This window comes from Oncorhynchus keta, chromosome 29 (genome assembly GCF_023373465.1).
Source record: "Oncorhynchus keta strain PuntledgeMale-10-30-2019 chromosome 29, Oket_V2, whole genome shotgun sequence".
NCBI lineage: Eukaryota > Metazoa > Chordata > Actinopteri > Salmoniformes > Salmonidae > Oncorhynchus > Oncorhynchus keta.
In genome coordinates, this window is record NC_068449.1 from 28,151,754 (window position 1) to 28,179,435 (window position 27,682).

General features: G+C 44.2%; 1 protein-coding gene across 4 annotated transcripts in view; it reads left to right on the forward strand.

Moving 5' to 3' along the window:
* The window catches only part of cdin1 (CDAN1 interacting nuclease 1), an 86,234-nt gene extending 60,471 nt beyond the window's left edge, over positions 1-25,763 (forward strand). For all 4 annotated transcript variants that reach the window (XM_052486353.1, XM_052486351.1, XM_052486352.1 and 1 more), the window contains one exon: positions 24,446-25,763. In XM_052486353.1, the coding sequence (XP_052342313.1) occupies positions 24,446-24,602 (157 nt within the window). In that variant the 3' untranslated portion in view covers positions 24,603-25,763. The remainder of the gene's footprint in view (positions 1-24,445) is intronic.
* Positions 25,764-27,682: the final 1,919 nt, after the last annotated feature.

Below are 27,682 nucleotides of genomic sequence, written 5' to 3' on the forward strand. Positions count from 1 at the left end.
GTCGACAAAAATGTCATCATCTCGTTATGAAGAACAAACCTTAGGTCAACCATGACAACATTGACTTCACAGAGAGTATTATTCAATTCTTACTGTCTTGTACCGTTAATTTGAATCACATTTGAAAAATAGGTTTCTTGATTGCATTGGCATAGGAAAGGGCAGTCTACTACACCTCTCCTAATTTGGCGTTGAGGGGGTTTAACAGCTTGGGGAACTCTATCCTCTGAGTTGCTGACAGTCCACAGCCTCCTGAGTCCCCACTAAGCAGGGTGTCGCGGTCAGAGGAAAGACTACCAGCTCCGTTTTGAGTAATCGTTGTGGTTTGAATTAGAAAAGGGGAAAAATTATCTGAATAATGATGGCAAAACATTTTGCCTCAGCTGCCTGGGTGAAACTAAACACGCTGGTGTAAAACTTTTAAGCAGCTCTTATTTTCCCATTGTAGCGCAGAGTTCATGGGAAACTCGCCCCGAGGTTACCTGCCGCCTAAGTGATGGGGGAAAAATTGTCATGGCCACGAGAATGTTTTTGTAGTTAGTTGAAATATGACTAACCTTGTCAAATGTCATTTTGAATGAGAAAGCAAACATATTTTAATCAACGTTTTTGAAGCGGGGCTTTTTAAACCGTTGACTCCGGCAGAAAGGGGTCAGCTAATTGCTTCGTTTGATGTCATGTTTGGTCTCCCTCCCCATTTTGATGCCACTGCGTGGAAAGTTATACTCTCTCCCCTCCTCCTCACACACACACACACACACACACACACGCCAAGCAAATGGAAAACTACTGAAAGGTCTTAACATGCTCAACGCTGTAATCTTCTCCAAGTGTATGCTGCTATTTCCTGTCGGCCCTCTTCTCAACTTCAACCTCCCAACTCTTCCCTGCATGTATCACCCTTCCCACACTGCTCTGACAGGACTGGAGGGGGACCAACAATGTCCCTCAGGGCTCGGTCCTCAGTCCGTGTCAGTCTCCTGGCTGGCTCGCCACCACATCACCCCTGGTCTCTCTCCACACCGTAGCTAAACACGGAGAGAGTCCCTGCTATGCCCTCCAGCGGGCTCGGCTCAGTCTTTAACTACACAACGGCCCGTATCGCTTTGGCTCTCATAATTACTGTTTTAACAGCACAAGAGGAGGGGGAATATACATTGTAAATTGTGTTTGACAACGTGGGTTTAGTGGTTTTGTCGTGGCTTGTCTTGAGTTATTAGCCAGACTTCCACAGATAAGGCCTGATGCTGAACATACCATGGTGACCATTGTAGGAGCAGGGCCTTATCACTCCCATTGATTTAGGGCAAGCCCCCTGTGACAGAGGTCACTGTGCACTAAAGCTATCCATCATCCAGGTTTGATTTCTGTTCAGGCCTGTCTCCAGGTTGTCTACATGTAGACAGTCTGCTTGACACTAGGGCGGAGGGTTGGGTTGGGAGGGTGGCGCAATGTGGAGTTTACGCAAACAGCCTGTTTTAAGACATACAAGTAGTGATCACGTAAAGGAACATGTGGTTATCGGTTGACTTGTGTATTTTAAATGGGTGATTAAGAGTGATTTGAACATGAGAAGGCTCTGTTTGTTTAGTTGGATTTAAAAGACTGGGCTGATCCATAGCCTATTTATCCCACCCTACAATGGCCTGTCAGATGTGGACCAACATGACCTTAATCCTTCATACCTCACAACAAGCTACATCTAATGCATTTATTTATCAGATATGTGTAATTGTAGATTCTGCTGCTTTTCCCACACTTTATTTCCCCAAGGCTCCAAAGCTGTAGGCTATCCCATATAGATATTTGCTATTTGAGATGTTCAGATTTTCCACTATTTAAATGCAAATGATAATTTTGTACCCAATGATAAATAATGTTGTTCCTAAACTCTGTAGAACAGTATTTTCTCTTAGCAGGGGTATTTTCCCCCCACTCGTCTCAAGATGGGTGTTTATTGCTGTTAGTGTCGTTCATGGCCAGACTTGTAACTTTTGGCTTAAATGTTGTATTTACTCTGGCGTCGATTTAGGAAATCATACTTTCAAATATGCTGTGATTCCTAATATTGATTTGTCATGAAAGTTATTTATTGCACTTTTATTTTCCTACTGCTGCAGAAGTCGTAAAGCTGTCAAAGACTGTCCTGGAGTGTGATTGTATTTTTTTTTGGTACTTTTAGTGATTTTAAAAGGTTTCGAAATCGCTGTATTGAGTGCTTTAGAGAACGGTACTCCAGGCAGAAGGTAATGGCTTTGTTGGTTTTGTGGAAAATGTCTTTGTAGCCAACGTGTTATGGTGCTGCTCTGCTCACTCTCTCCCTTCAGAAGATGCCATAAGTAATTATTCAGTCTAATCACAACCGTGTCCAGTAGTTTGAGAACCCCTGGATTTATACGGTGGATTTCTGTTCAATACAAGGGCAGCTTAAAAATGTTTTATGGTTCTCGACTCACATTATATTCTCTCCTCAAGCCCCTCTAAAATGTGTCACATCCCATTACACAAATGTGGATATGCTAAATTATCGAGGAGGGTTCTTATGCTGAATATCTTCTGGATATCTTGTTCCCTTCTCTTTTTTTCTCCTCCAGTTTGCTGAGGGTTCGCTTGTTGGCTGGGGGGAAATGTAGGTCTTTAACTCTGGGAAGTTGTCTTGAATTTTCTCCCTTTCGGAAGATGATGTGTTTTTGCAATTCAAATATTTGCTCATTCTCCTCTCCAGCTCTGAGCCCCTTTGATGCAGGGAAGTTCTATCAGGCCCAATGACAGTGTGAGTGTGCAGCCTGACAGCGCCAGCGCCACACTATTTCTAACCGCATATTTAAATGGCAAGGAAATACAACATCTAAAATGCATGCAAATGACTGCATGTTTTGCATGCTGATATTTTGGTGATTTGGAGGCTTGCATATTCAGGTGGGTGTGCAATACGTGCAAAGCTTCAACCACGTTAATTTAGTTAATGTGGTTTGTGTGTGCTTGATCTCTTTCTCAACAAACGTTTCTCGAGAGGGGGCCCAGAATTTGGTAGATTTACTTTTGATGAAAGGGTTGGTTCATGTTTTTATGGCCTGCTTTAAGTGGAAAGACACACATACATTAGGCCTATATTGAGGAGAAGATCACTGGTGCTTTTGGGATATACGCTCATCACCTTGGTTCACTCAGAATGCCATTGATATCTCTGGTCACACCTGATCTATTTATTCAGACAAGATCTAAGAAAGATTCCAACCCCGTGGTCTCCTTTTCCTGTTATTCCATGTTTTTCTGGATCATTTCCGTACAGGTTCTGGGAGCGTGCACCATCTTTGCTATAGTGTCTGCAGGATTCTGAAAGCAGAGACCCATATTCATGTCTTTATTGCCTGTTCTTGCCCTTCACCACAGACCAAACCCAAGACGCACAAAGCACTAAATGGGCCTACAGCGTCCTCCTCCTCCTTAATGTACAGAAGATATAAAATAATGAATTGAATTGTCATCTCCACGACCAGCCGTTGCACTCCGCACCCTATAATTCCAACCTTTTCTCCCCCTCTTCCCCTCCTATTTTTTTTCCTTCTCTAAACAGCAATTAATCTCATTTTTTTGTCCAATTTCCAACCCGCTCCTGAAGTCAGAGCGAGTCCCCTGTTTTGTTCCTCTTTGGCTTGGTTCCTGTGCATAGTCATTAAAGGCCCAATTAATGTCACCCTTTAGCTGAAGAGTGCTCATTTTTATTGGGGAGCTGACAGTCGCATCCATGAGTGGCGCAGTGTAATATGCATTAATTGCCCCGTAACACTGGTAATTACCAGTTCTTCAAGCCTCTCAGTAAACTGTCATGCCCAGACACGACTGCTTTGAAATAGATTACTCATTAGGGGGACCTGCCCTGTTTTCCAATGGGGGCTCACTGTGTTGCCATAAAAAAATAATTCTGGTGCTCTTGAACAAATAGTTGCCAAGAGCAATTTCCTATTACAACTTCCTGGTGACGGGTCCTCCTCTCTCTCTCTCTCTCGCTCTCTCTCCTTCTCTCTCCTCTCTCTCTTTCTCGGTCTCTTCTCTCTCTCTCTCCTTCTGTCTCCCTCTGTTTGTGCTGCCTTTTCAGCCGTCACTGGAGGTGAGGGGTCAGTAAGGTTGAGACGGACGTCCATCACTGATCTTAAAGAAAGGAAAGCCGTTTATTCACCTGCTTTGGTGCTTTCATTTTCACGTTTTGTGTTGAGCTTAGTTCTTATTCTCCAGTACTAATACTGTTATTTTTTTTGCCCCGTTTAATTATACGGCGATTAAAGTCATCCTTTAACGAGTATAAGGAATATATAGGAATTTTCCATTTCTTGTTGGATTTGGTGCATTTCTTCACCACAGTCTTTTCAGATTTCTTGTTCAGATTGTGAGGTTGGCCTTACCTTGGGACTGTGTGGGCTCTGCTGATTGTCCTAAACCTAACGTTGTTGCTCACTTCACTAAATGTGCCCCACACATCACGTGACAGATAGGAAAGACTTGATACCGAGTGCAAATAAATGATAAACAGTTGGAAGGGAATAACATGGTGTTGACGTTGTCGTGATAAGATACTGTACTGGAGGAAGGACAGGCCAAATGAACAGGGTCAGCTGTCGCACGTCCTCCACGGCTAAAGGTGTTGGCCTGGTTAGTCATGCTAGAAACAATATTTAGATTTAGCCAGAGCCTCGTAAATGCTCCACGTGTGCACTGGGCAGGTTTCTCTCTCTTCCCCACTATTTTCACAAAACACCTTTTTGTCATTACTCATTTAGCTCAGCTAAGGAAATCCCAGTATGTGAAGACCATGAGAAAAGCCTCCCTTGTGCATACACAAGCGTACGACACACACACACACACACACACACACACAAACACACTCACACACACACACCGCTTTTGTTTTATCTCCCTCATAGCACCTGCTTCAGGCAATCTGCTCCCACTCCTCTTAAATGAATGTTGTCACGACCCTTCAGATTCTCACCCGGCTATGTGCTAATGAAAGGAGATGGTACAATTTGAAGTGACCAGGTAGGAGCCAGCAGTGCACAGCTGAACCAGGGAAAAGGATAGGGCACACAGACACACTGGCAGGGAGACAAAAGACAAGCTAACCGTTAGTCCTCTCTCTCGCTGATATACGCATTAAGCCTGTCATTAATACCACCCAGATCTGTGTGTGTGTGTGTGTGTGTGTGTGTGTGTGTGTGTGTGTGTGTGTGTGTGTGTGTGTGTGTGTGTGTGTGTGTGTGTGTGTGTGTGTGTGTGGCACACACACACATTTGCACGTGCTGCTCTGCGTTTATCTGTGTTGGTTGAGCACTTATTGAATTGTTTATGACAGGCTTAATTGGGCTAATTGAAGACATTAAGATTACCTGTCAGCCTTGTGTATTCAAACTACCCGTCCGTCTGACAACTAGTGACAAGTGAGGGACCCCGTAGCATCCGTCATGATGGCGCTGTTCCAAGCGGTAATGGGGACAATAGGGGCCACTCTAATTTGATGTGGACAGCCTCTACCACGCGTTGTGGAGGGGGGGCTAGTTTGGCCTAATGGAGTCCCCTTTGGCATCCTGACAGACCGATGAGGCAATTTGAAGGGAAAAGTCAAAGGGGCTCCAGTGTTTAGGGACATGAGAGAGAAGCCATTCGAGGGCAGTGGCCTTAAACATGGTGAGAGACAGACGGAGGAGGGAGATGGGTGTGGGTCTGTGTGTGATGGCATACAGTGACCACCGAGCGTATGTAGGATGCAATATCTTTGTCTCAGGACTGACAATTGTCATTTGCTGCAGCTAGTAAGTTATCGTCCACATATGTCAATGTCTAAACACTGCTCCAATGCAAGGCCTGTATTTAGCTCTATATCTGTAGATACTTCCTCATTCCACTGCATGTTGGTCTGCATTGGTATGTTATTCTTTTTGACATAGAAATGGGGGACTTTCCACACATGCACCACTGTCAGCAGGCTTGGGTTGCCAGATCTTAGCCAGAGAGCTTTCTATTCTTCCTGTCAGGGAATGTGCTGCTGTTCTCTACTAGCCCCCCTCCTTTGTGAGCGTTATGTGTGTGTGTGGGGGGGGGGGGTTGCTTTGCGGTGTCATCGCTACGACAGATCAACGCTCTCATCCCCGGAGATCCCCCAGTTTGTTTCTCCTTCTTTCCAAAAGGGGTTAAACTGTCAGGTTGACAACTCGCTAGACTCTCCACTGCCCTCCACCTGTCCCCCTTCATCCCCAAACCAGTGAAAATCAATACCAGATTGCCCGAGGACCACTGTTTTGGCATCTGCCTGACCCCTGGATGTCCCCCCCCCCTCTTCTCTCTCCCGTTCTTTCATTACATATAGTGGTGTGTTTAACTTCCAGCCTGATCCCTCGCCTAATTAGTTTCGCTGGGTCCAGGTCGAGTAGTCTTTCTCTCCTTTCCTCTCTCTTCTCTCTCTCTTCTCTTTCTCTCTTTCTCTTCTCTCTTCTCTCTTTCTCTCTTTCTCTCTCTCTCTCTCTCTCTCTTTCTCTCTTTCTCTCTCTCTCTCTCTTTCTCTCTCTCTCTCTCTCTCTCTCTTTGAAGGGACACAGGCCTGGGAGTAATAAAAAGGGCAAATCCCCACACACATACACACTGACAGACGCACACACACACACTCACTGATGCACAGACAGAAACCCCAGGAGTGGCTTGAGCAGGGATCTTTGTTTTGTTTTCTTAGCAAATTGTTTAAAACTACAATGAAATTTGATTTGCACCCCAGATCATCAGAGAAAACACTGGCGGTATCCCATGTAGCCCATCGCTAATGGAAAGTTGTGCTTGGACTAGTCCCAGGCCTGCTCTCTCTTCTGGGATAGTGTTGCATTTTGGGAGGCCTACTGATGACCACTACTGATGACAAGTGATGGGGTAAAGTCGATCTTATGGAGATATTATTTTTGATGATGTAGTGTTTTGACAGTATCGCAATATTATTTTTGTGCTAGTTTGCTGTACCTGCACCAAAACGCCAGTATTTTTCCTTCATAGCTTGTTCTCCATCTGCTTTTTAAATATGGGGCAAATTTGTTTTCGAGACTTGTTTAAGTGACCGTTCAAAGCTCCTTTTCTCATGTCTGGTGAGCAACATGTTTAGAACATCAAATCGTAGTAAAGTCACAGTATCATATCTTAATACATATAGAATCGTGAGAAATTCAATGTATATCGTATTGGTACCGAAGATAATATCATATGGTGATGTCCCTGGCAGTTCCCTGCTCTACTGATGACCTCAAATCCAACTGGCTCAAGGTTAAACCACATGGAGTGACCACCATCCTGTTACAAAGTGGACATGAACATATATGTGTTTATACTGAACAAAACTATATACGCAACATGCAACATGAAAGATTGAACTAAGTTACAGTTCATATGTATAAGGAAATCAGTCAATTAGAATACATTCATTAGGTCCTAATCTATGGATTTCACATGACTGGGAATACAGATATGCATCTGTTAGTCACAGATACCTTTAAAAAAGAAATGGGCCTCAGGGTGTTGTCACAGTATCTCTGTGCATCCAAATTGCCATTGATAAAATGCAATTGTGTTTGTTGTCTAGTTTATGCCTGCCATACCATAACCCCACCACCACCACCATGGGGCACTCTGTTCACAATGTTGACATCAGCAAGCCGCTCGCCCATGTGACGCCGTACATGTAGTCTGCGGTTGTGAGGCCGGTTGGAGGTACTGCTACGTTTTCTAAAACGACGTTGGAGGCGGCTTATGGTAGAGAAATGAAAAACCACTTTTCTGGCAACAGCTCTGGTGTACCTTCCTGCAGTCAGGACTCAAAACATAAGACATCTGTGGCGTTGTGTTGTGTAACAAAACTGCACATTTTAGGCCTTTTTATTGTAATGATCATGCTGTTTAATCAGTTTATTGATATGCCACACCTATCCGGTGGATGGATTATCTTGGAAAAGTAGAAATGCTCACTAACAAAAATGTAAACAAATGTGTGCACAACAGTTTAGAGAAATCAGCTTTTTGTGTGTATGGACATTTTCTGGGATCTTTTATCTCAGCTCATGAAACTTCGGACCAACACTTTACATGTTGCGTTATTACTTTTCTTCGTCAGTGTAATTAAGTTATGTACTCTAGGAATATGTCGTCTTTGTAATATTTCAACTTTTGTTACTGTAGATGATATGGATCACGTTATCATTCAAGGTAAATAGTTGATTTAGCTTAGCCACTGATATCGGAGTACTTTTTGTGTGGGTGTGTGTGTGCATGTGCGTGTGCATGCCGACCACATGCCCAGGTGCTGCCGCTGGAGAGACCCAGCGACGTGTAAACTTCTTGGCCTCCTCTCCCTGGGGCTACAAGTACCTTACAGGAATGTAAACAAAGTGCTGAGTAAGCAGACCACTTTCTGTGGACATTTATTCCTGCATCGTCCGCTCTAAATACCCAGGCACCCCAACCCGAGCTTGTCCCAGATTCTGCACAGAGCCACCATACTAACCGCTAACTCCAGACTAGACCACGTTCCAAAGCTTACTGTCAAGCAGTGGATGGATGATACCACTCTAGTCTACATCTGTCAAGGAAACAGTCAAAGAGAAAGTCAACTTTTTATTTTCTCTCTGTCTTCTCTTTTTTTGTCGTAGAAAGGGGCTTGTTCGCAGCACCAGCTCATTAGGTGTGTAGCTGGAAGCAATATGGGCTGGAAGGAGAAGTTCAGATGGCTGAGTGCTGACATGTTGATTTAGTAGTGGTAACGCGACTGTGCACTTCCAAAGGTGCTGACTTGGACAAAAGCCAGGCCTGGTTTCTCCCAGGGAGAATCTAGGAGGGCTGCACTCTAAATTTGGGTTGGCCTTCTCTAAGATGGAAAGGTCTCGGGGGGCCCCCAGACAACAAACATTCACACCTCCCTGTATGCCCATGCTATTGATTGAGCCTTCATTAAAGCAGTAGAGGGGGATTGAATATGTGTCACGCTTACCTTGATCATGCTCTGACAGAGGGCTTAAGCTCTGTGTATTGTGCATATTGTTTCACCGGCAGGAAATGCAAACGTCCAACGCAAACTGAGTAAGCTGAGTGAGTGGCGTGGTGAGGCTGAGTCGGATAGATCCATTCCATGTGTGTGATTTGTCTTTGAGTTCCTAAAGTGTGCTACAAGCCTATCAGCAGCATAAGGTCAGGTCAGGCCTTCTGAGACCAGACCAGAGCTAGACCATGGAGGCTATGTGTGTGTGCTGGATGTTTATCTCTGCAGATTAGTGGGAGGTAGAGGACACACACACATGCAAGTTTGCACACAGTCATTTGACCTCAGACACACACAACCTGTACACCCTCTGAAACACACTTGTATATACTCCTTGCACCCCACACAGCGTGCCCTGGCTGCCCCAGCAGGGCCAGATTGGGTTACAGTCCAAACTGTTGTTGATTAGGGCCGTGGCTGTAGTGCGGGCTCATCCCAAATTGAAAACACATTAGCAGGCAGGGTTAAGGGCAGGATTAGGGCCTGGGCCTGGTGCCGTGCCGGTGCATTGCGGACACAAAATGGACGCCCTTTGACTGGGCTTCCCCAGAGACTGGTGGTAATTATTAGCCGGGGCTTCTGGGAGTTCACAGTAACTGGTTAAAGGAGCGTGTATCCCCCTGACACTGTCGTCTGCATCCCCTCCCAGCACACCAGGACACTTCCTGTCTCTGAGCAGGATTTAGAGACATGGGGATTCATTAAAGAGCCGAGGGGGGACTGTATACATCTTACAATTAGCACAAGGGCCAGTGTTTAGTTTTGGAGCTTAATAGGCCTTGTCTGAACACAATGAAAACATAGCTTTTTTCTTCTTTTTTTTTGGATTCATTCTGACATTTCTTGATTTAAATATATATATATACACAGTACCAGTCAAAAGTTTGGACACAGCTACTCATTTGAAGGGTTTTTCTTTATTTTTACTATTTTCTACATTGTAGAATAATAGTGAAGACATCAAAACTATGAAATAACACATATGGAATCATGTAGTAACCAAAAAGGGTTAAACAAAACAAAATATATTTTATATTTGAGATTCTTCAAAGTAGCCACCCTTTGCCTTGATGACAGCTTTGCACACTCTTGGTGTTCTCTCAACCAGCTACACCTGGAATGCTTTTCCAACAGTCTTGAAGGAGTTCCCACATATGCTGAACAGTTGTTTGCTGCTTTTCCTTCACTCTGCGGTCCAACTCATCACCAAAACATCTCAATTTGATTGAGGTCGGGTGAGTGTGGAGGCCAGGTCATCTGATGCAGCACTCCATCACTCTCCTTCTTGGTCAAATAACCCTTACACAGCCTGGAGGTGTGTTGGGTCATTGTCCTGTTGAAAAACAAATGATAGTCCCACTAAGTGCAAACCAGATGGGATAACATATTGCTGCAGAATGCTGTGGTAGCCATGCTGGTTAAGTGTGCCTTGAATTCTAAATAAATCACGGTGTCACCAGCAAAGCACCATCACACCTCCTCCTCAATGCTTCACAGTGGGAACCACACATGCAGAGATCATCTGTTCACCTACTCTGCGTCTCACAAAGAAACGGCGGTTGGAACCAAAAATCTCAAATTTGGACTCATCAGACCTAAGGACAGATTTCCACTGGTCTAATGTCCATTGCTCGTGTTTCTTGGCCCAAGAAAGTCTCTTCTTATTATTGGTGACCTTTAAATCAAATACAATTTTGTTAGTCACATGAGCCGAATACAACAGTTGTAGACCTTACAGTGAAATGCTTACTTACGAGCCCCTAACCAACAATGCAGCTTCAAAAAGTACAGATAAGAATAAGAGATAAAAGTAACAATGAATTAAAGAGCAGCAGTGAAATAATAATAGCGAGACTATATACAGGGGGGTACCGATACACAGTCAAAGTGCGGGGGCACCGGTTATATGAGGTAGTATGTAGATAGAGTTATTAAAGTGATGATGCATAGATGACAACCGAGATTAGCAGTGGGGTAAGGGGGGGGCAGCAAATAGTCTGGGTAGCCATTTGACTAGATGTTCAGGAGTCTTATGGCTTGGGGGTAGAAGCTGTTTAGAAGCCTCTTGGACCTAGACTTGAGGCTCCGGTACCGTTTGCCATGTTGTAGCAGAGAGAAAAGTCTATGAGTACGGTGGCTGGAGTCTTTGACAAAAATGTTAGGGCCTTCCTCTGATACCGCTTGGTATACAGGTCCTAGATGGCAGAAAGCTTGGCCCCAGTGATGTACTGGGCCGTACGCACTACCTTCTGTAATGCCTTGCGGTCGGAGGCAGAGCAGTTGCTATACCAGGCAGTGATGCAACCAGTCAGGATGCTCTCGATGGTGCAGCTGGAGGATCGGAGGACCCATGCCAAATCTTTTCAGTCTCCTGAGGGGGAATGGGTTTTGTCGTGCCCTCTTCACAACTGTCTTGGTGTGCTTGGACTATGTTAGTTTGTTGGTGATGTGAACACCAAGGAACTTGAAGCTCTCAACCTGCTCCACTGCAGCTCTGTCGATGAGAATGGGGGCATGCTCGGTCCTATTTTTCCTGTAGTCCACAATCATCTCCTTTGTCTTTATCATGTTGAGGGAGAGGTTGTTGTCCTGCGACCACACGGCCAGGTCTCTGACCTCCCTATAGGCTGTTTCGTAATTGTCGGTGATCAGGCCTACCACTGTTGTGTCATCAGACAATTTAATGATGGTATTGGAGTCATGCCTGGCCATGCAGTCATGAGTGAACAGGGAGTAGAGGAGGGGATTGAGCACGCACCCCTGAGGGTTTTGAGGATCAGCGTGTTGGATGTGTTGTTACCTACCCTTACCACCTGGGGGTGACCCGTCAGGAAGTCCAGGATCCAGTTGCAGAGTGAGGTGTTTAGTCCAAGGGTCCTTAGCCTATTGATGAGCTTTGAGGACACTATGGTGTTGAACGCTGAGCTGTAGTCAATGAATAGCATTCTCACGTAGGTGTTTGTTTTGTCCAGGTGAGAAAGGGCAATGTGGAGTGCATTGGAGATTGTATCTTCTGTGGATCTGTTGGGACGATATGCAAATTGGAGCTGGTCTAGGGTTTCTGGGTTAATGGTGTTGATGTGAGCCATGACCAGCCTTTCAAGGCACTTCATGGCTACAGATGTGAGTGCTACGGGTAGGCATGTTACCTTAGTGTTCTTGGACACAGGGACTATGGTGGTCTGCCTAAAACACGTTGGTATTACAGACTCGGACAGGGATAGATTGAAAATGTCAGTGAAGACACTTGCCAGTTGGTCTATGCATGCCCGCAGTACACGTCCTGGTAATCCGTCTAGCCCTGCGGCCTTGAGTGTTGACCTGTTTTAAAGGGCTTACTCACATCAGCTACGGAGAGCGTGATCACACAGTCTTACAGAACAGCTGGTGCTCTCATGCATGTTTCAGTGTTATTTGCCTCAAAGCGAGCATATAAGTAGTTTAGCTTGTCTGGTAGACTCGTGTCACCTGGCAGCTCTCGGCTGTGCTTCCCTTTGTAGTCTGTAATGGTTTGCAAGCTCTGCCACATCCGACGAGCGTCAGAGCCGGTGTAGTACGATTTGATCTTAGTCCTGTATTGACGCTTTGCCTGTTTGATGATTCGTCGGAGGGCATAGCGGGATTTCTTATATGCTTCCGGGTTCCCGCTCCTTGAAAGCGGCAGCTTTAGCTCAGTGCGGATGCTGCCTGTAATCCATGGCTTCTGGTTGGGGTATATACATATGGTCACTGTGGAGACAACGACATCTATGCACTTTATGATGAAGCCGATGACTGATGTGGTGTACTCCTCAATGCCATCGGCGGAATCCCGGAATATATTCCAGTCTGTGATAGCAAAACAGTCCTGTCGTTTAGCATCTGCTTCATCTGACCACTTTTTTTTATTGATCTTCTCACTGGTGCTTCCTGTTTTAATATTTACTTGTAAGCCGGAATCAGGAGGATAGAATTATGGTCAGATTTGCCAAATGGAGGGAGAGGGAGAGCTTTGTATGCGTCTCTGTGTGTGGAGTATAGGTGATCCAGAGTTATTTTTCCTCAATGTTGCACATTTAACATACTGATAGAAATTTGGTAAAACGGATTTAAGTTTCCCTGCATTAAAGTCCCCGGCTACTATCAGCGCTGCCTCTGGGTGAGCGTTTACTTGTTTGCATATGAAGGAATACAGCTCATTCAATGCTGCCTTAGTGCCAGCCTCTGACTGTGGTGATATGTAAACAGCTACAAAGAATACAGATGAAAACTCTCTTGGTAGGTTGTGTGGTCTACAGCATATCATGAGAAACTCTACCTCAGGTGAGCAATAGCTAAAGACTTCCTTAGATACCATGCATAGAACAGCATGCACCAGCTGTTGTTTACAAAAATATATAGACCACCGCCCCTTGTCTTACCAGACACCGCTGTTCTATCCTGCCGGTACAGCGTATAACCAGCCAGCTGTATGTTGTTGATGTCGTCGTTCAGCCATGACTCCGTGAAGCATAAGATGTTACAGTTTTTAATGTCCCGTTGGTAGTTTTTAAATGTTCTGCGTAACTTGTTGATTTTATTGTCCAAAGATGGTACGTTTGCTAGCAGAATGGAGTGAAGTAGGGGTTTCTTTGATCGCCTGCGAAGGCATCCTGCCCTTCGGCTCCTCTTTCTCCGCCTCCTCTTCATGCAGAGCACAGGGATCGGGGCCTGTTCCCGAGGAAGCAGCGTATCCTTTGCGGTGGGCTCGTCAGAGTCGTGAAAGGATAAAGAGGATTCTGCTAGTCCTTGGGGAGTAATTGCAGTACTGATTTCTAGAAGTTATTTTCAGACATGAGACGGTAGCGGCAATATTATGTACAAAATAAGTTTAAAAATTAAATAAAAAGTTGCAAACAAAAAAACACAATCGGCTGGGGGCACGTAAAAAGTCTGCCATATTCTTCGGCGCCATCTTAGTAGTGTTTTCTTTGCATCAATTCGACCATGAAGGCCTGATTCACGAAGTCTCCTCTGAACTGTTGAGATTTCTGTTACTTGAACTCTGTAAAGTATTTATTTGGGCTGCAATTTCTGAGGCTGGTAACTCTAATGAACTTATCCTCTTCCTTTCCTGTGGCAGTCCTCATGAGAGCCAGTTTCATCATAGCGCTTGATTTTTGTGACTGCATTTGCTTGACTGACCTTCCTGATTGACTGACCTTCATATCTTAAAGTAATGATGGACTTTAGTTTCTCTTTACTTATTTGAGCTGTTCTTGTCATAATATGGACTTGGTCTTTTACCAAATAGGGCTATCTTCTGTATACTGTACCACCCCTACCTTGTCACAACACAGCTGATTGGCTCAAATGCATTAAGAAGGAAATAAATTACACAAATGGACTTTTAACAAAGCACACCTGTTAATTGAAATGCATTCCAGGTGACTACCTCATGATGCTGGTTGAGAGAATGCCAAGAGTGTGCAGAGCTGTCATCAAGGCAAGGGGTGGCTACTTTGAAGAATCTCAAATGTAAAATATATTTTGATTTGTTTAACACTGTTTTTGGTTACTACGTGATTCCATATGTGTTATTTCATAGTTTTGATGTCTTTACTATTATTCTACGATGTAGAAAATAGTAAAAATACTGAAAAACCCTTGAATGAGTAGGTGTGTCCAAACTTTTGACTGGTAGGTGCTTCAGGAAGCATGGTGTGAAATCTCTTCAGATTACCTCAACAAATTGACAACTAGAATGACAAAGGTCTGCAAGCAGTAATTGCTGCAAATGGAAGATTCTTTGACGAAGGCAAAGTTTGAAAGACACAAAAAAAACAAAAAACATTTTAAATCACTACTTATAACCTTGTCAACATCTTGACTATATTTCTTATTCACTTTGCAACTCATTTCATGTATGTTTTCATGGAAAACGAGTACATTTCTAAGTGACCCAAACTTTTCAACAGTAGTGTGTGTGTGTGTGTATGTATGTGTGTGTATGTATATATATATATATATATATACACACACAATTTAATTTGTATATTGTGTCCCTTTCGACATTTTACTGCGTTGTTAGGTGCTAGTAACGTAAGCATTTTGCTGCACCCCCCTACATCTGCTAAACTGTACGCGACCAATAAACTTTGATTTGACGAATTAGTAAAATCTTTCACTCAACACAAGATTTAAGTTTGTGTTGAGTAAAACAACTCCGACACGACTCAAGAGTTACAAGATTAAACTGTCCCTGGTTGTTGGAAGTGCTACTCGTTATTCCTTTTTTACATGAGAGACCAAATTCATTCTAAAGGCATCATCTCCTAATGAATTCCTACTCAGCATATCATAATGGAAGGGGTTGGTCCATTCTGGTGATGTAGAGTGCCATTCCGGGGTGACGGGGAACACATCTCTGGGAGAGATCAGGTGAACTCCCCATCACATGACACTTGATCCAGTGAGGTAGAGGGGGAGAGAGCGAAATAAAAAAAGTGAGATAGTTGGAAAGAGAGGGACAGAGAAAGAGGAGCGTGAAAGATGGAGGGCGAGAGAGAGAAATGGAGAGCGATGGAAAGAGAAAGAAGAGTATAAGGCGTCCGCAGTGGATGGATGAAGATCTGTGCTGTAGCCATAGACCACCAGCTTGTGTACTGTGCTCTCTCTGGTATGTTCTGATGAGGACATCATGGTAGGTTAGCTTATTGTATGACCGCCCCCTCTGCTCCGAACTCAAAGCAGAGAGGACCAAGGCCGTTTGTTTTGTTTTTTCTCCTCAGCCAAAACAGGGGAGTGTGTGTCAGAGCACGTCAGACCATAATGCAGCAGATCTGAAAGGAACCCGACACACACACGCACATACACAGGTCACCCTGATATGCGATTCTACTTGAGCTTGGGTACAAGATGAGTTAGTGGTCTCACTAAGCATTAAACATGCATTGAGACCTCTTCTTCTCAGGATTGACTGTGTTTGGTGCCTAACGAAGACCAAATGGCCGGAAAGTGCAGCTACAGTGTAGCGTGGTTTTCCACTGCACGAGCCTGGTCAAATCCATTCCTTACTGCGGAATATGTGTCTGTAGGTACAGTTGAAGTCGTAAGTTTACATACACCTTAGCCAAATGCATTTAAACTCAGTTTTTCACAATTCCTGATATTTAATCCTAGTAAAAATTCCCTGTCTTAGGTTAGTTAGGATCACCACTTTATTTTAAGAATGTGAAATGTCAGAATAATAGTAGAGAGAATGATTTATTTCAGCTTTTATTTCTTTCATCACATTCCCAGTGGGTCAGAGGTTGCCTTTCAATTGTTTAACTTGGGTCAAACGTTTCAGGTAGCCTTCCACAAGCTTCCCACAATAAGTTGGGTGAATTTTGTCCCATTCCTCCTGACAGAGCTGGTGTAACTGAGTCAGGTTTGTAGGCCTCCTTTGCTCGGACACGCTTTTTCAGTTCTGCCCACACATTTTCTATGGGATTGAGGTCAGGACTTTGTGATGGCCACAACAATACCTGGACTTTGTTGTCTTTAAGCTGTTTTGCCACAACTTTGGAAGTAGGCTTGGTGTCATTGTCCATTTGGAAGACCCATTTGCGTCCAAGCTTTAACCTCCTGACTGATGTCTTGAGATTTTGCTTCAATATATCCACATAATTTTCCTCCCTCATGATGCCATCTATTTTGTGAAGTGCACCAGTCCCTCCTGCAGCAAAGCACCCCCACAAGATGATGCTGCCACCCCCGTGCTTCACGGTTGGGATGGTGTTCTTTGGCTTGCAAGCCTCCTCCCCCTTTTTCCTCCAAACATAACGATGGTCATTATGACAAAACAGTTCTATTTTTGTATCATCATACCAGAGGACATTTCTCCAAAAAGTATGAACTTTGTCCCTTATGTGCAGTTGCAAACCGTAGTCTGGATTTTTATGGCGGTTTTTGAGCAGTGGCTTCTTCCTTGCTTTCAGGTTATGTTGATATATGACTCGTTTTACTGTGGATATAGATACTTTTGTACCTGTTTCCTCCAGCATCTTCACAAGGTAATTTGCTGTTGTTCTGGGATTGATTTGCACTTTTTGCACCTTAATACGTTCATCTCTAGGAGACAGAACTCATCTCCTTCCTGAGCGGTATGACGGCTGCGTGGTCCCATGGTGTTTATACTTGCATACTATTGTTTGTACAGATGAACGTGGTACCTTCAGGCGTTTGGAAATTGCTCCCAAGGATGAACCAGACTTGTGGAGGTCTACAATTTTTTTTCTGAGGTCTTGACTGATTTCTTTTGATTTTCCTGTGATGTCAAGCAAAGAGGCACTGAGTTTGAAGGTAGGCCTTGAAATACATCCACAGGTACACCTCCAATTGATTCAAATGATGTCAATTAGCCTATCAGAAGCTTCTAAAGCCACAACATCATTTTCTGGAATTTTCCAAGCTGTTTAAAGGCACAGTCAACTTAGTGTATGTAAACTTCTGACCCACTGGAATTGTGATACAGTGAATTATAAGTGAAATAATCTGTAAACAATTGTTGGAAATTGACTTGTGTCATGTACACAGTAGATGTCGTAACAGACTTGCCAAAACTATTGTTTATTAATTATTATTATTAGTGGTCCTTCTGTAGCTCAGTTGGTAGAGCATGGTGCTTGTAACGCCAGGGTAGTGGGTTCGATTCCCGGGACCACCCATACGTAGAATGTATGCACACATGACTGTAAGTCGCTTTGGATAAAAGCGTCTGCTAAATGGCATATATTATTATTATATATTATTAACAAGAAATTTGTGGAGTGGTTGAAAAATGTGTTTTAATGACTCCAACCTAAGTGTATGTAAACTTCCGACTTCAGCTGTATATGTGTTCGTTTTGCACATATTTCATACAGTGTTCATTCGGGCTCTCATCCACAGGCAGGATCCTGTTGTATCCGTTAATGAACCTGATAGAATCATCATCATTACGATCGTCCACTTCTCCCCAGCTAGCACCGTGTCAGCCTTATTAGATGAGTCTAAATCTGGCCCTCCATCTCAGTTATCACAGACAGGCCAGGCCTGCTGCTTATTACATGTCTCAGTCCTACTCTCACCCATAGAGGCCAAGTGATTAGTACACCAGAGCAGGGTAATGAGCTTTAGTAGTTTGATACAATTATAACATCCAGATTCGGCTGGAGACGATCCTCGCTACCCTCCATGTATTAACCAGGTTATCAATACAGCTGATAGGCTTTATAGGGTTGCAGAGAGTGATAAGATTAAAATACGCTAGTTGGGTGTCAGAAGTGGGATCCTGGTAGGAAGGCGTTAGGGTTGTGAGGGGTGATATGGGGGCTGTAAGTGGTAGTTTTTGGAAGGCGTTAGGGTTGTGATGGGTGATATGGGGGCTGTAAGTGGTAGTTTTTGGAAGGTGTTAGGGTTGTGAAGGGTGATATGGGGGCTGTAAATGGAAGTTTTTGGAAGGTGTTAGGGTTGTGAAGGGTGATATGGGGGCTGTAAGTGGTAGTTTTTGGAAGGCGTTAGGGTTGTGATGGGTGATATGGGGGCTGTAAGTGGTAGTTTTTGGAAGGCATTAGGGTTGTGAAGGGTGATATGGGGGCTGTAAGTGGTAGTTTTTGGAAGGCATTAGGGTTGTGAAGGGTGATATGGGGGCTGTAAGTGGTAGTTTTTGGAAGGCGTTAGGGTTGTGAAGGGTGATAGTGTGGTAGAAGTGTGACGGGATAAAGAAGGGTTCTAAAGCTGAAGCAGATAGTGGGGATAGATTTGTGTAGGGCAATATAAGGTCATGACTATTTTTGCTGTCAGAAGTGGGATCCTTGCTGTCGGAGCATGGGATTATGGGAAGGGATTTGGGGTTCTAAGGTCATATGATTAGCATGCTTAACAGTACATGGTTGTTTATGGGGTTGGGTCGTTGTTTCTTGGCCAGTTTCTTGTTTTTCAGGCTATACGACATGAGCAGAGCCTTGACCAATGACAGCCAAACTCCCCTTCCCTCCATCCCCCTCTTCACCACAAACGGTTATAGAGGAATAAGAACTAAAAAGAGGCTTAGGTGGTGTGTGTGGTGCCCCAGTCTTGGTGTGTTTTTATTTTTTTATATATATAATATTTGTAGCATTTTCAGGCCATTTTTCTGCAATTCTCGGATGTTCTTCATGGAGCTGAAATTATACATTTTTGCAAGTAAATTTCCTGCAATTCTATACATTTAGCCATGGAGCTGAGAGAAACTGTTGCTGTTTTAAAGATAATTTCCTGAAATTCTATGCAATTCTAATGTGTTATTTTGCTCAAACTTAATAACAAAATAAATCATATTAAATTGATTGTTTTCAATTCCACTGACTGTCTAGCTTTTATTTTGGTGATGGTTAGTTATCGAAGATAATATTATAAATAAAGATATAGGTCCATTATCATTTCACATACTTTGAGTTTTTTTGTATTCATTTTTTACAGTTTGTACTTAAGCATCCCAACAACGTCACATCCCTGACGTCATGTCCCATTTCCAAGCCCCATCGACAGGAGGGGTGGAAAGGCATAAAAACTGTGGGGCGAGTTGTTTTATTTTGTATTGCCCTCTATTCCACCTTAATTACGGAGAATTGGAGGCCCCCTGATAGAATTGGCTCTGGCCCCCTGATATTTTTATTTGACATACCTGAGCAGAATTGAATGTTTCCAGAACCATGAAGGAGGGAGGAGGAGAAGAGAAGAGGTGGTGATGTGGGTTCTGTTGGTTGGCTGACTTGATTGTTCACCTTGTGCTTATTTACTGCCTGCTTCATTGGAGGCCACCTCTTTGGGCCGAATCAGCCATTTAAATATCCTGTTTGTGGATAGGCTGGAGAAAGAGCCTTTATTATCAGTGCTGTGCTGTTATCATTGGGCTGACTGACGCAGGCAGGCCTCCAGACTGGGCCATTGAAATGTGCAGGCAGTATGTACAGACACATGCAGGGTTCTCAAGGAGGCCATATCGGCTGGCTTACAGACCTGGAGTTCCACCGCCCAATTCAAGCCCTATAAATAACCCCCTATTAATCAGCCACCCACAGCAATAACTGACCATGGCTGTAAAGGCTGGTTTGGTCATCTCTCACACATACACTCTCTCTCTCTTGTCTCTCTCGGTCTGTCTCCCATCCCTTCTGTTTCCACCCCTCTTTCTCTACCTCTATTCATCCCATTCTCTCTGTCTTGGACTTAGTCACTCTCCAACTTCTTCCCGAAAGGGGTTGAGCAGGTTCCAGACCTGTATTTCAAGGGAGAGAGAAAAAGAAAAGAATCCCCTGACTTGGCTTATGTTTGGCTGTGCCTTTACCAGTTTACCTTGCGACTTGATGTATGGACCGGCCAACAAAGACGTCTTTGTGTGGAGACCTCAACCCTGTAAGGTTCACCGTCATGTAGGGTCTTACGCTATCTTAATCATTTCAGGGACATTTGTTGAAACGGTTTTGTTGGTAATGTAGAATGAGGGGAAAGTACGGTAAAGTCGGGGGTAATTTTGTCTTCATTTCGGTTACATTGCGGAGGTAATTTATAAACCAAATAGTGTCGAATAAACGTGTTTTCTTGTGCGGATTTATCAGAGAACCGCCTCACTATTCTTGACACGTCAAATGAACCTTGATCTTTGTTTCTTTTTGGAATGTTAAAGGCTGAAATATAGGCCTTGCTCTCTGACATCCAGAAACAATCACAGAGTGTACTGTGGTGCTACTAAGAAATCAAAGAAAACATTTTTATAACTTTCCATTAGAACTACTGTGGAGAGGTTGAAACTGACATGTGGGGGGCTGCAATTAGTCAATTAATTACGCTACAATTGTATATGCGCACGTGTGTGTGTGTGTGTGTGTGTGTGTGTGTGTGTGTGTGTGTGTGTGTGTGTGTGTGTGTGTGTGTGTGTGTGTGTGTGTGTGTGTGTGTGTGTGTGTGTGTGTGTGTGTGTGTGTGTGTGTGTGTGTGTGTGTGTGTGTGTGTGGCAGCAGCACTAATACTACTCTCTGTGCACCTCTATTTGCATCTTTTTTTGTTCCTAAGTGCTGTGCTCTCATTAAGCTGCCGTTCTTAGCAGCATGGCACCTGCTTTCAGAGAGAACCCACACCACCCGCTCGTTAACGCTAACGACAGACAGTGCGCCTGGCAGTCCCAATCTCCGCCCATCCTGACTTGTCAAGCCAAGTGTCCCCACTCGCTGAAATTAGCTACATTTCACAAACAATTTCACAAACTCGTTATGCAGTTAGGTGTTTATTGGAAGATCGCCGACTTTCCCCTGAGCGGCGGATAATACGCACCCGCTAGGTTAAGGAGAGAGGCAGCCCCCATAATACGCCGCAATTACAGAAACTGGAGCCTCGAATCGGTTTACAATTCATTACCATGCACCTTTAGAGGAGGCTTTATAATTCATTACCATACTCCTTTAGAGGAGGTTTATAATTCATTACCATACTCCTTTAGAGGAGGTTTATAATTCATTACCATACTCCTTTAGAGGAGGTTTATAATTCATTACCATACTCCTTTAGAGGAGGTTTATAATTCATTACCATACTCCTTTAGAGGAGGCTTATAATTCATTACCATGCTCCTTTAGAGGAGGTTTATAATTCATTACCATGCTCCTTTAGAGGAGGCTTATAATTCATTACCATGCTCCTTTAGAGGAGGCTAATTCATTACCATGCTCCTTTAGAGGAGGTTTATAATTCATTACCATGCTCCTTTAGAGGAGGTTTATAATTCATTACCATGCTCCTTTAGAGGAGTTTTATACATTGAGTTTTGTAATAGTTTCTGTTTCTTTTTGACTCTGTCCAATGAAAATACCTGGGCCCCATCGTTTGTGGTCTCCAACCGTACTTACTTAACCTCGGCCCCATGTTACGACCCTTGACCCTTTGCTTACCTCACCACCTATCCTCCGTCAGCACCAGTATTATTGTTCTAGAGCTAGGCCTTGCTCTGGGATTTTACTTTAACACGTCCTCCACTAGTATTGACTCTTATTAATTCAGAGTAGGAGTCAAAACCCATTTTGTTCCCCTGTGCTTATAATTTAGCTTGTTTCAATTTGTGCCTGGCCTCCCCTGACAAACCATGGCTGTGATGTATCGTACATCGCTGTACGCGTTATCTGTTGACGTACAGTTTTAACCTTTTCAGAAGGTTGCCTCTCCCCTCTCTATGAACCGTTCCCCCCTCTCCTCTTCTCCCGGCCCCCCCCTCTCCTCTTCTCCCGGCCCCCCTCGCCAAGCGATGAGTACATACAGTACAGGAAAGAGGAGCGTAACCCCTTCTTCAGAGTCATCTAATGTAAATGTTTAGGTTTTGATTCCATAACAATTCCATAAAGAGAGTTGTGGTGCTGCCCGTGCCGTGGCTGGTTGGAATATGAGGGGGAAAGGAGGTCTGGGCCTGCCCTGTGTGGAGTGAATAGGCTGAGCTATGTGTGTGACTTTGCGGTGAACTTGCCGTTTACATCTGTGGGCTTTCTCTGGGGCTGTTAGCTTTGGCCCGTTGGTTTGCTCACAGATACAGGGCCGTAAATCACACACTGTAAAACAGGGAATGCAGGACGGGGGTGCAGGAGTGTACTGCTTTTAGGGGCTGGTACAGGAAGAGGGAGTGTGTAGGCCTACATGTGTGTACATGCTTTATGTGTGTCAGTTGGTTGACCAGGAATACATCTTACATGCATTCCTTGACAGTGTAAATGTAACTATAGTGTGATGTAAAGGCTGATGTCATGACACCTGACTACCTCTGCAGGTTGTGCAGGGCTTTACGCTGACCTTTTTTTTTTACAAGGAGCACGTGTGTGCCTAAGTTGGAAAATGTAGGAGCACATAAAGAAATTTAGGACCACAATGAAAATGTGAAGTCCAGGTCGCACGGCAACAATATATTTAGGCGCATGTGCGTGTGAAATGTTCACACTGGAGCGCTCTGTTGTGGATATTTACATCGCTAAGATGTCTTGTCACACACAGGTCAGAGGTCAACGAGACGATTATTTATAATCACACCTATGCAGTATCACCAAGCACATAACTTACAGTCGCTACTATTCTGAGCATTAGTGTTCCTATCCTTCTGTGGTGTTGGCTGGGGTTGTTACTTTTAATAGGCTGTGATTTGATGATTGATCGCGGAACCTTCCAAGGTTATGAAGGTTTTATGAACTCTGCCTTTGGGCTGAACTTCCTGGTTCACTCTCTGCAGCCCCTTTGGGCAGCTTCCTGTCTGGCTCTTCAGAGACGTCTTCAGAGACCCCAAAACACCCTTTACTGTCTGATGATAGAGTGTCAGGAACCAGATTGCCTTACTTCACTGTTCACTCCCAATCTGTTTTTGTGCGCAAAGGGGGCTGCTCTCCCGAACCTGAAAGTTCAACTGTGACATGACTTTATGCATGGCGGCTAGAGTTCAAAGAATAGGTATGATCTGCGCTACACATAGGGGGCCACTGGCAGATCTTTGGGGTGTAATAAATAGCTTGGAAGATGATTTATCACATGTCAGGGAGAAGCAGTGAAATAGCGCAATGCTTCTCCAGCCACACTGCCATTTTAATTGCTTCCGAGCCTTTTCAATGGGGCTCAGGATATGTGATGGGGCCAATAAAACACGACGCTGCGACGAGAGCTAGAGGTGTGGGGGTGAGGGGGTGTACATTTGAATATTGTCTGAACTTGACATTTCCTCGGCTGCTTGGCGAGTCGTCATTATTCGTTGTGCTTTGGAACAGCACTGTGAGCCTAGGCAAAAGTGGCTGTCTGTCTGTCGGCCTGGAGAGTGAAGCATGTGAATGAAACAGCTGGACGCTGCTGGACTAGCTTAGCTAGTTTGCCTCGCTGTCACAGACCGATGCACTGTTTTAGCCTCTTAGTTGAACTCTCTCTGGGCTCTGTGCACTGTATAGGAGCCTTCTGATGACAGAGAGGTTTCTAGGGCTGGCTGGGGCTTTGTTGCTACTATGATTATTGCTATTTCAGTGCCATTGTAAGGTGATCCGGTGTGTATATCACTGTGTCAGTGGGATCTTATCGCAACGGCAGCTTTTTGTTTGATTCAGCACAAGTTTCCTGGACAGGGATCAAAGGAGTGCACCTCAAAGAGCTTATCTCCTCTGTATATCTCAATCAATCTCTCTCTCTCTCTTTCTTTCTCTCCTTCTCTCTCGCTCACTCTCTAATTCACTGTCACTGTCATCCTCCCAAAATCCAAAGTAAACAGCCATAAGCATATGGGATTTGGGTGGGAAACTGTCTGGAAGCTTCTTCAGTACCTCACTGTGTTGTCTCTGTTCTGTTGATGAATGCCTTGCTCGACAGTTTGATGACATCAACGTTAATGTCTTTCTGTCTTCTCCCACTCCATAGGTTTGGTCCAGGACTGGTCATCTACTGGCATGGTTTCATTGGTGAGCTGGACAGCCAGAGAGACAGAGGCATACTGCTCAAAGACTGCTTCCCGTCTGACATTGTGACCCTCTGCCACGGGACCAGCCCAGCCACGACTGACTCACTGACTGGCTGACACTGGCCTGAGCAAGGGGAGGGAGAGGAGAGGGCAGGGGGAGTGGTGGGGTTAAGGAAGGGTATCGCAGAGGTGGATACGTGGATCCGGAAGCAATTTAGCTTTCCTGCGGCGCGAGACTACTGGCAAATATCTGCTCTGAACTCTAGATGAACCTCCCTCCATCCCCTCCTCTCCCATTCTCTCTTTGTCAGCCAGCCAGCCAGGGTCAGGCTCATACCTTGGTGCGAAAACAAGGCTGGGAGTTTGTCCTGGTGCTGGTCAGCCTGTAGCCCCCACCGTGGCCCCGGAGGCCTCTGGAAGAGAACAGGACATGCCCTTATCACACAGTGGGCCCTGGCCCTCGTCACTCGTTCCTCTGCTCTCCATAGGCAGATAAGGGAGGTGGGGTTTGGTGGAAATGGGGGTGAGGGAGGATGTCTATCTACCTTCTACGTCACTCACTGACCTCTGTCACTCTATAGGGGGCAAACAGATCCCTTCTGATTGGCTTGGGACTTTTCTCAGACCTCTTGCCCTCTGTTATTGAGGATGTTGTCTTTGTTATGATATGTCACATTGATAGGAAAACATTGTCCTGGTCAGACAGGTTTATAAATCTAAACATTTTTATCTGTATCTTTTATGTCTGTCTTAAATATTTAGCTATTGACCTATAGACTTTAGGTTCAGTCCCTTGAAAACCATATGGAATGCACTCGTCACTGTAATTATTTAAGATGAATGACGAAATGTTATTATTCAAGTTTTACGAACAAGCACTCGCACAAAGCACAGTACGGGTTACTGAGACACAGGTACAAGTTCACAGACGGCGTTAGAGCCACAGCAGCGTAGCGTAGACTTCTACGTACATACCTGATGTCCATGTGGTCTCCCCAGCAGTCGTCTGTTGCTCATCTTTCCACCCTTAGATGGATCCTTTTATGAGCAGCCCTTAATGGAAGAAACACGGCTGAGCCTGGAGCAGTGACGTGGACAGCGTAAAGTGGAACGGGGTTTTTAAAGGCATATACAGTGCTCTCAGAAAGCATTTATACCCCGTGACTTATTCCACCTTTTGTTGTGTTACAGCCTGAATGAAAAATTGATTCAATGTTTTTTTTTTTTTTTAAGTGTTTGCAAATGTATTAAAAATCAAATAAAGAAATATCTCATTTATGTAAGTTTTCACACCCCTGAGTCAAAACTTTGTAGAAGCACCAACACTGTTAGTATAGGCTACCATTTGTCCCATCGCTCATTTAACTGGACCCAATTCACAGTAGCCTAGTAAATGGATAAGCTATTTCAAGTATTTTGCCCTATCCGGTCCGAAGCATAGTTTAAAGGTAGAACAGATGGTTCACCTTTTCCATTGACATTTGTAGGCTACATCTGTATATTGTAATGTCAAATTTCTCAAGAAGACAATATTTCATTTAGAAACAATACATAAATCATAAATTCTTCACCTTTTATGGCCATGATGAGAACATATTCCCTAAGTAGCCATACAAGAAATGACCATGCTCATCTCTCATTAATTGAGCCTATTAGATATGCTATTATAATTTCAAACTTTCGCTCTCTGAAAGGAAACGCGGTTTATAACATACAGGTGAACAGACAGTAGATATTTTACATGGATGTGTGTAAGCTACCACTGTAAGTATAGCCTACTGTAGTAAAAACAATCATCAGAGTAGATATTGTTTCAGAATTGGCAGGCGGTGCAGGATATTTAGGTTAGGAAAAAGGCATAACAGTATGAATTCAATCTGTTTACAGGTCCACAACAACTTGCTATTGTTTTTGTCTTTCAGAAACAGTCAGACTACAGCAAATGTCACTGTCAAAGAAAACATTCTGCCAACACCTCCAAAGATATTTGATCAAGTTCGCCAATGCCATTTCCTTTAGACAGCCTACAGTCTTGGCCTAATTCCAATACTTCCGAAGTATACAGCAAATAAGGGTGTTATTGTCACCATTAAAGGTGAACCGTGGATGTTTTTCAGGCGGATGCTCGTTCATGCACGCAGAGTTTTACGACAGGTCTGATTTATAGCTGGTAATATGCGTATGTATGGTGTGCGCCAAGTTTATAAATCTCTATTTTTGTGTGTACAGTCTTTTCAGAAATGGCACAAGCAGATATTTTGTGTAAAATTTACACAACGGTTATAGATGAGGCCCCAGAGGAGCAGGGTAAGCTTGAGATCAAGAACTTCCTCTCTCTTTCTCTTCTCCCCTTCTAATCACCCGCAGACCAGTCCTGACCTGATACCCACTATATACTGTCCACCCTCAACAACACCTGAAAAACTGGCCACTGCTCTGACAGACAACGGCCATACCATCATCATGGGAGATTTTAATACCAAACACACTGATTTTAACTGTAATATCACAAACCACTCGGGAAGAGTACTAGGGGTCATCCTCGACACAGATTTCAATCAAATGTATTTATAAAGCCCTTTTTACATCAGCCGATGACACAGTGATATACAGAAACCCAGCCTAAAACCCCAAACAGCAAGCAATGCAGATGTAGAAGCACCATGCGCATATACTATGCACACACACACACACAGTATAGCAGTGGGGCAGTCACCCACTCCTATACTTGTGTATGTGTGCATGCTCGTACATAGCCTTGCAGGGGCTACAGCATGGTAGTATAGTGTATGTCTGTGTATCCATCTATGCAAAAGCGGGGGTGGGGGGGCTTAAATACCAGTAAAGCGTTGCATGATTTGTTAGTCTTAAACCTCTAACCTTTAGCCGGCTTCCATTTAGGCCTAGGTCCCACCATGAGGAGGCCGGGAGGTTCGTGGCTGTTTTGCTGGGCGGCCATGGCTTCCTCAGTCAGGCCCCCAGCCCCCTGCAGCAAGCCCCCTGCTCCAGCCCCGGTACAAAACAACTGTCCCCAAGTGTCCAGTTAAACACAGCCTTATTGCCGGGGCAGTGGAATGCTTAGACATCACTTTACGGCTTCTCTCGGACACAAAAACAAGGTTTTTCTAAACCGAGGAGGGAACATTTCAGCGAGCAAAAAATAGTAATATATTTATATATATGTTTTTTTTTAAATG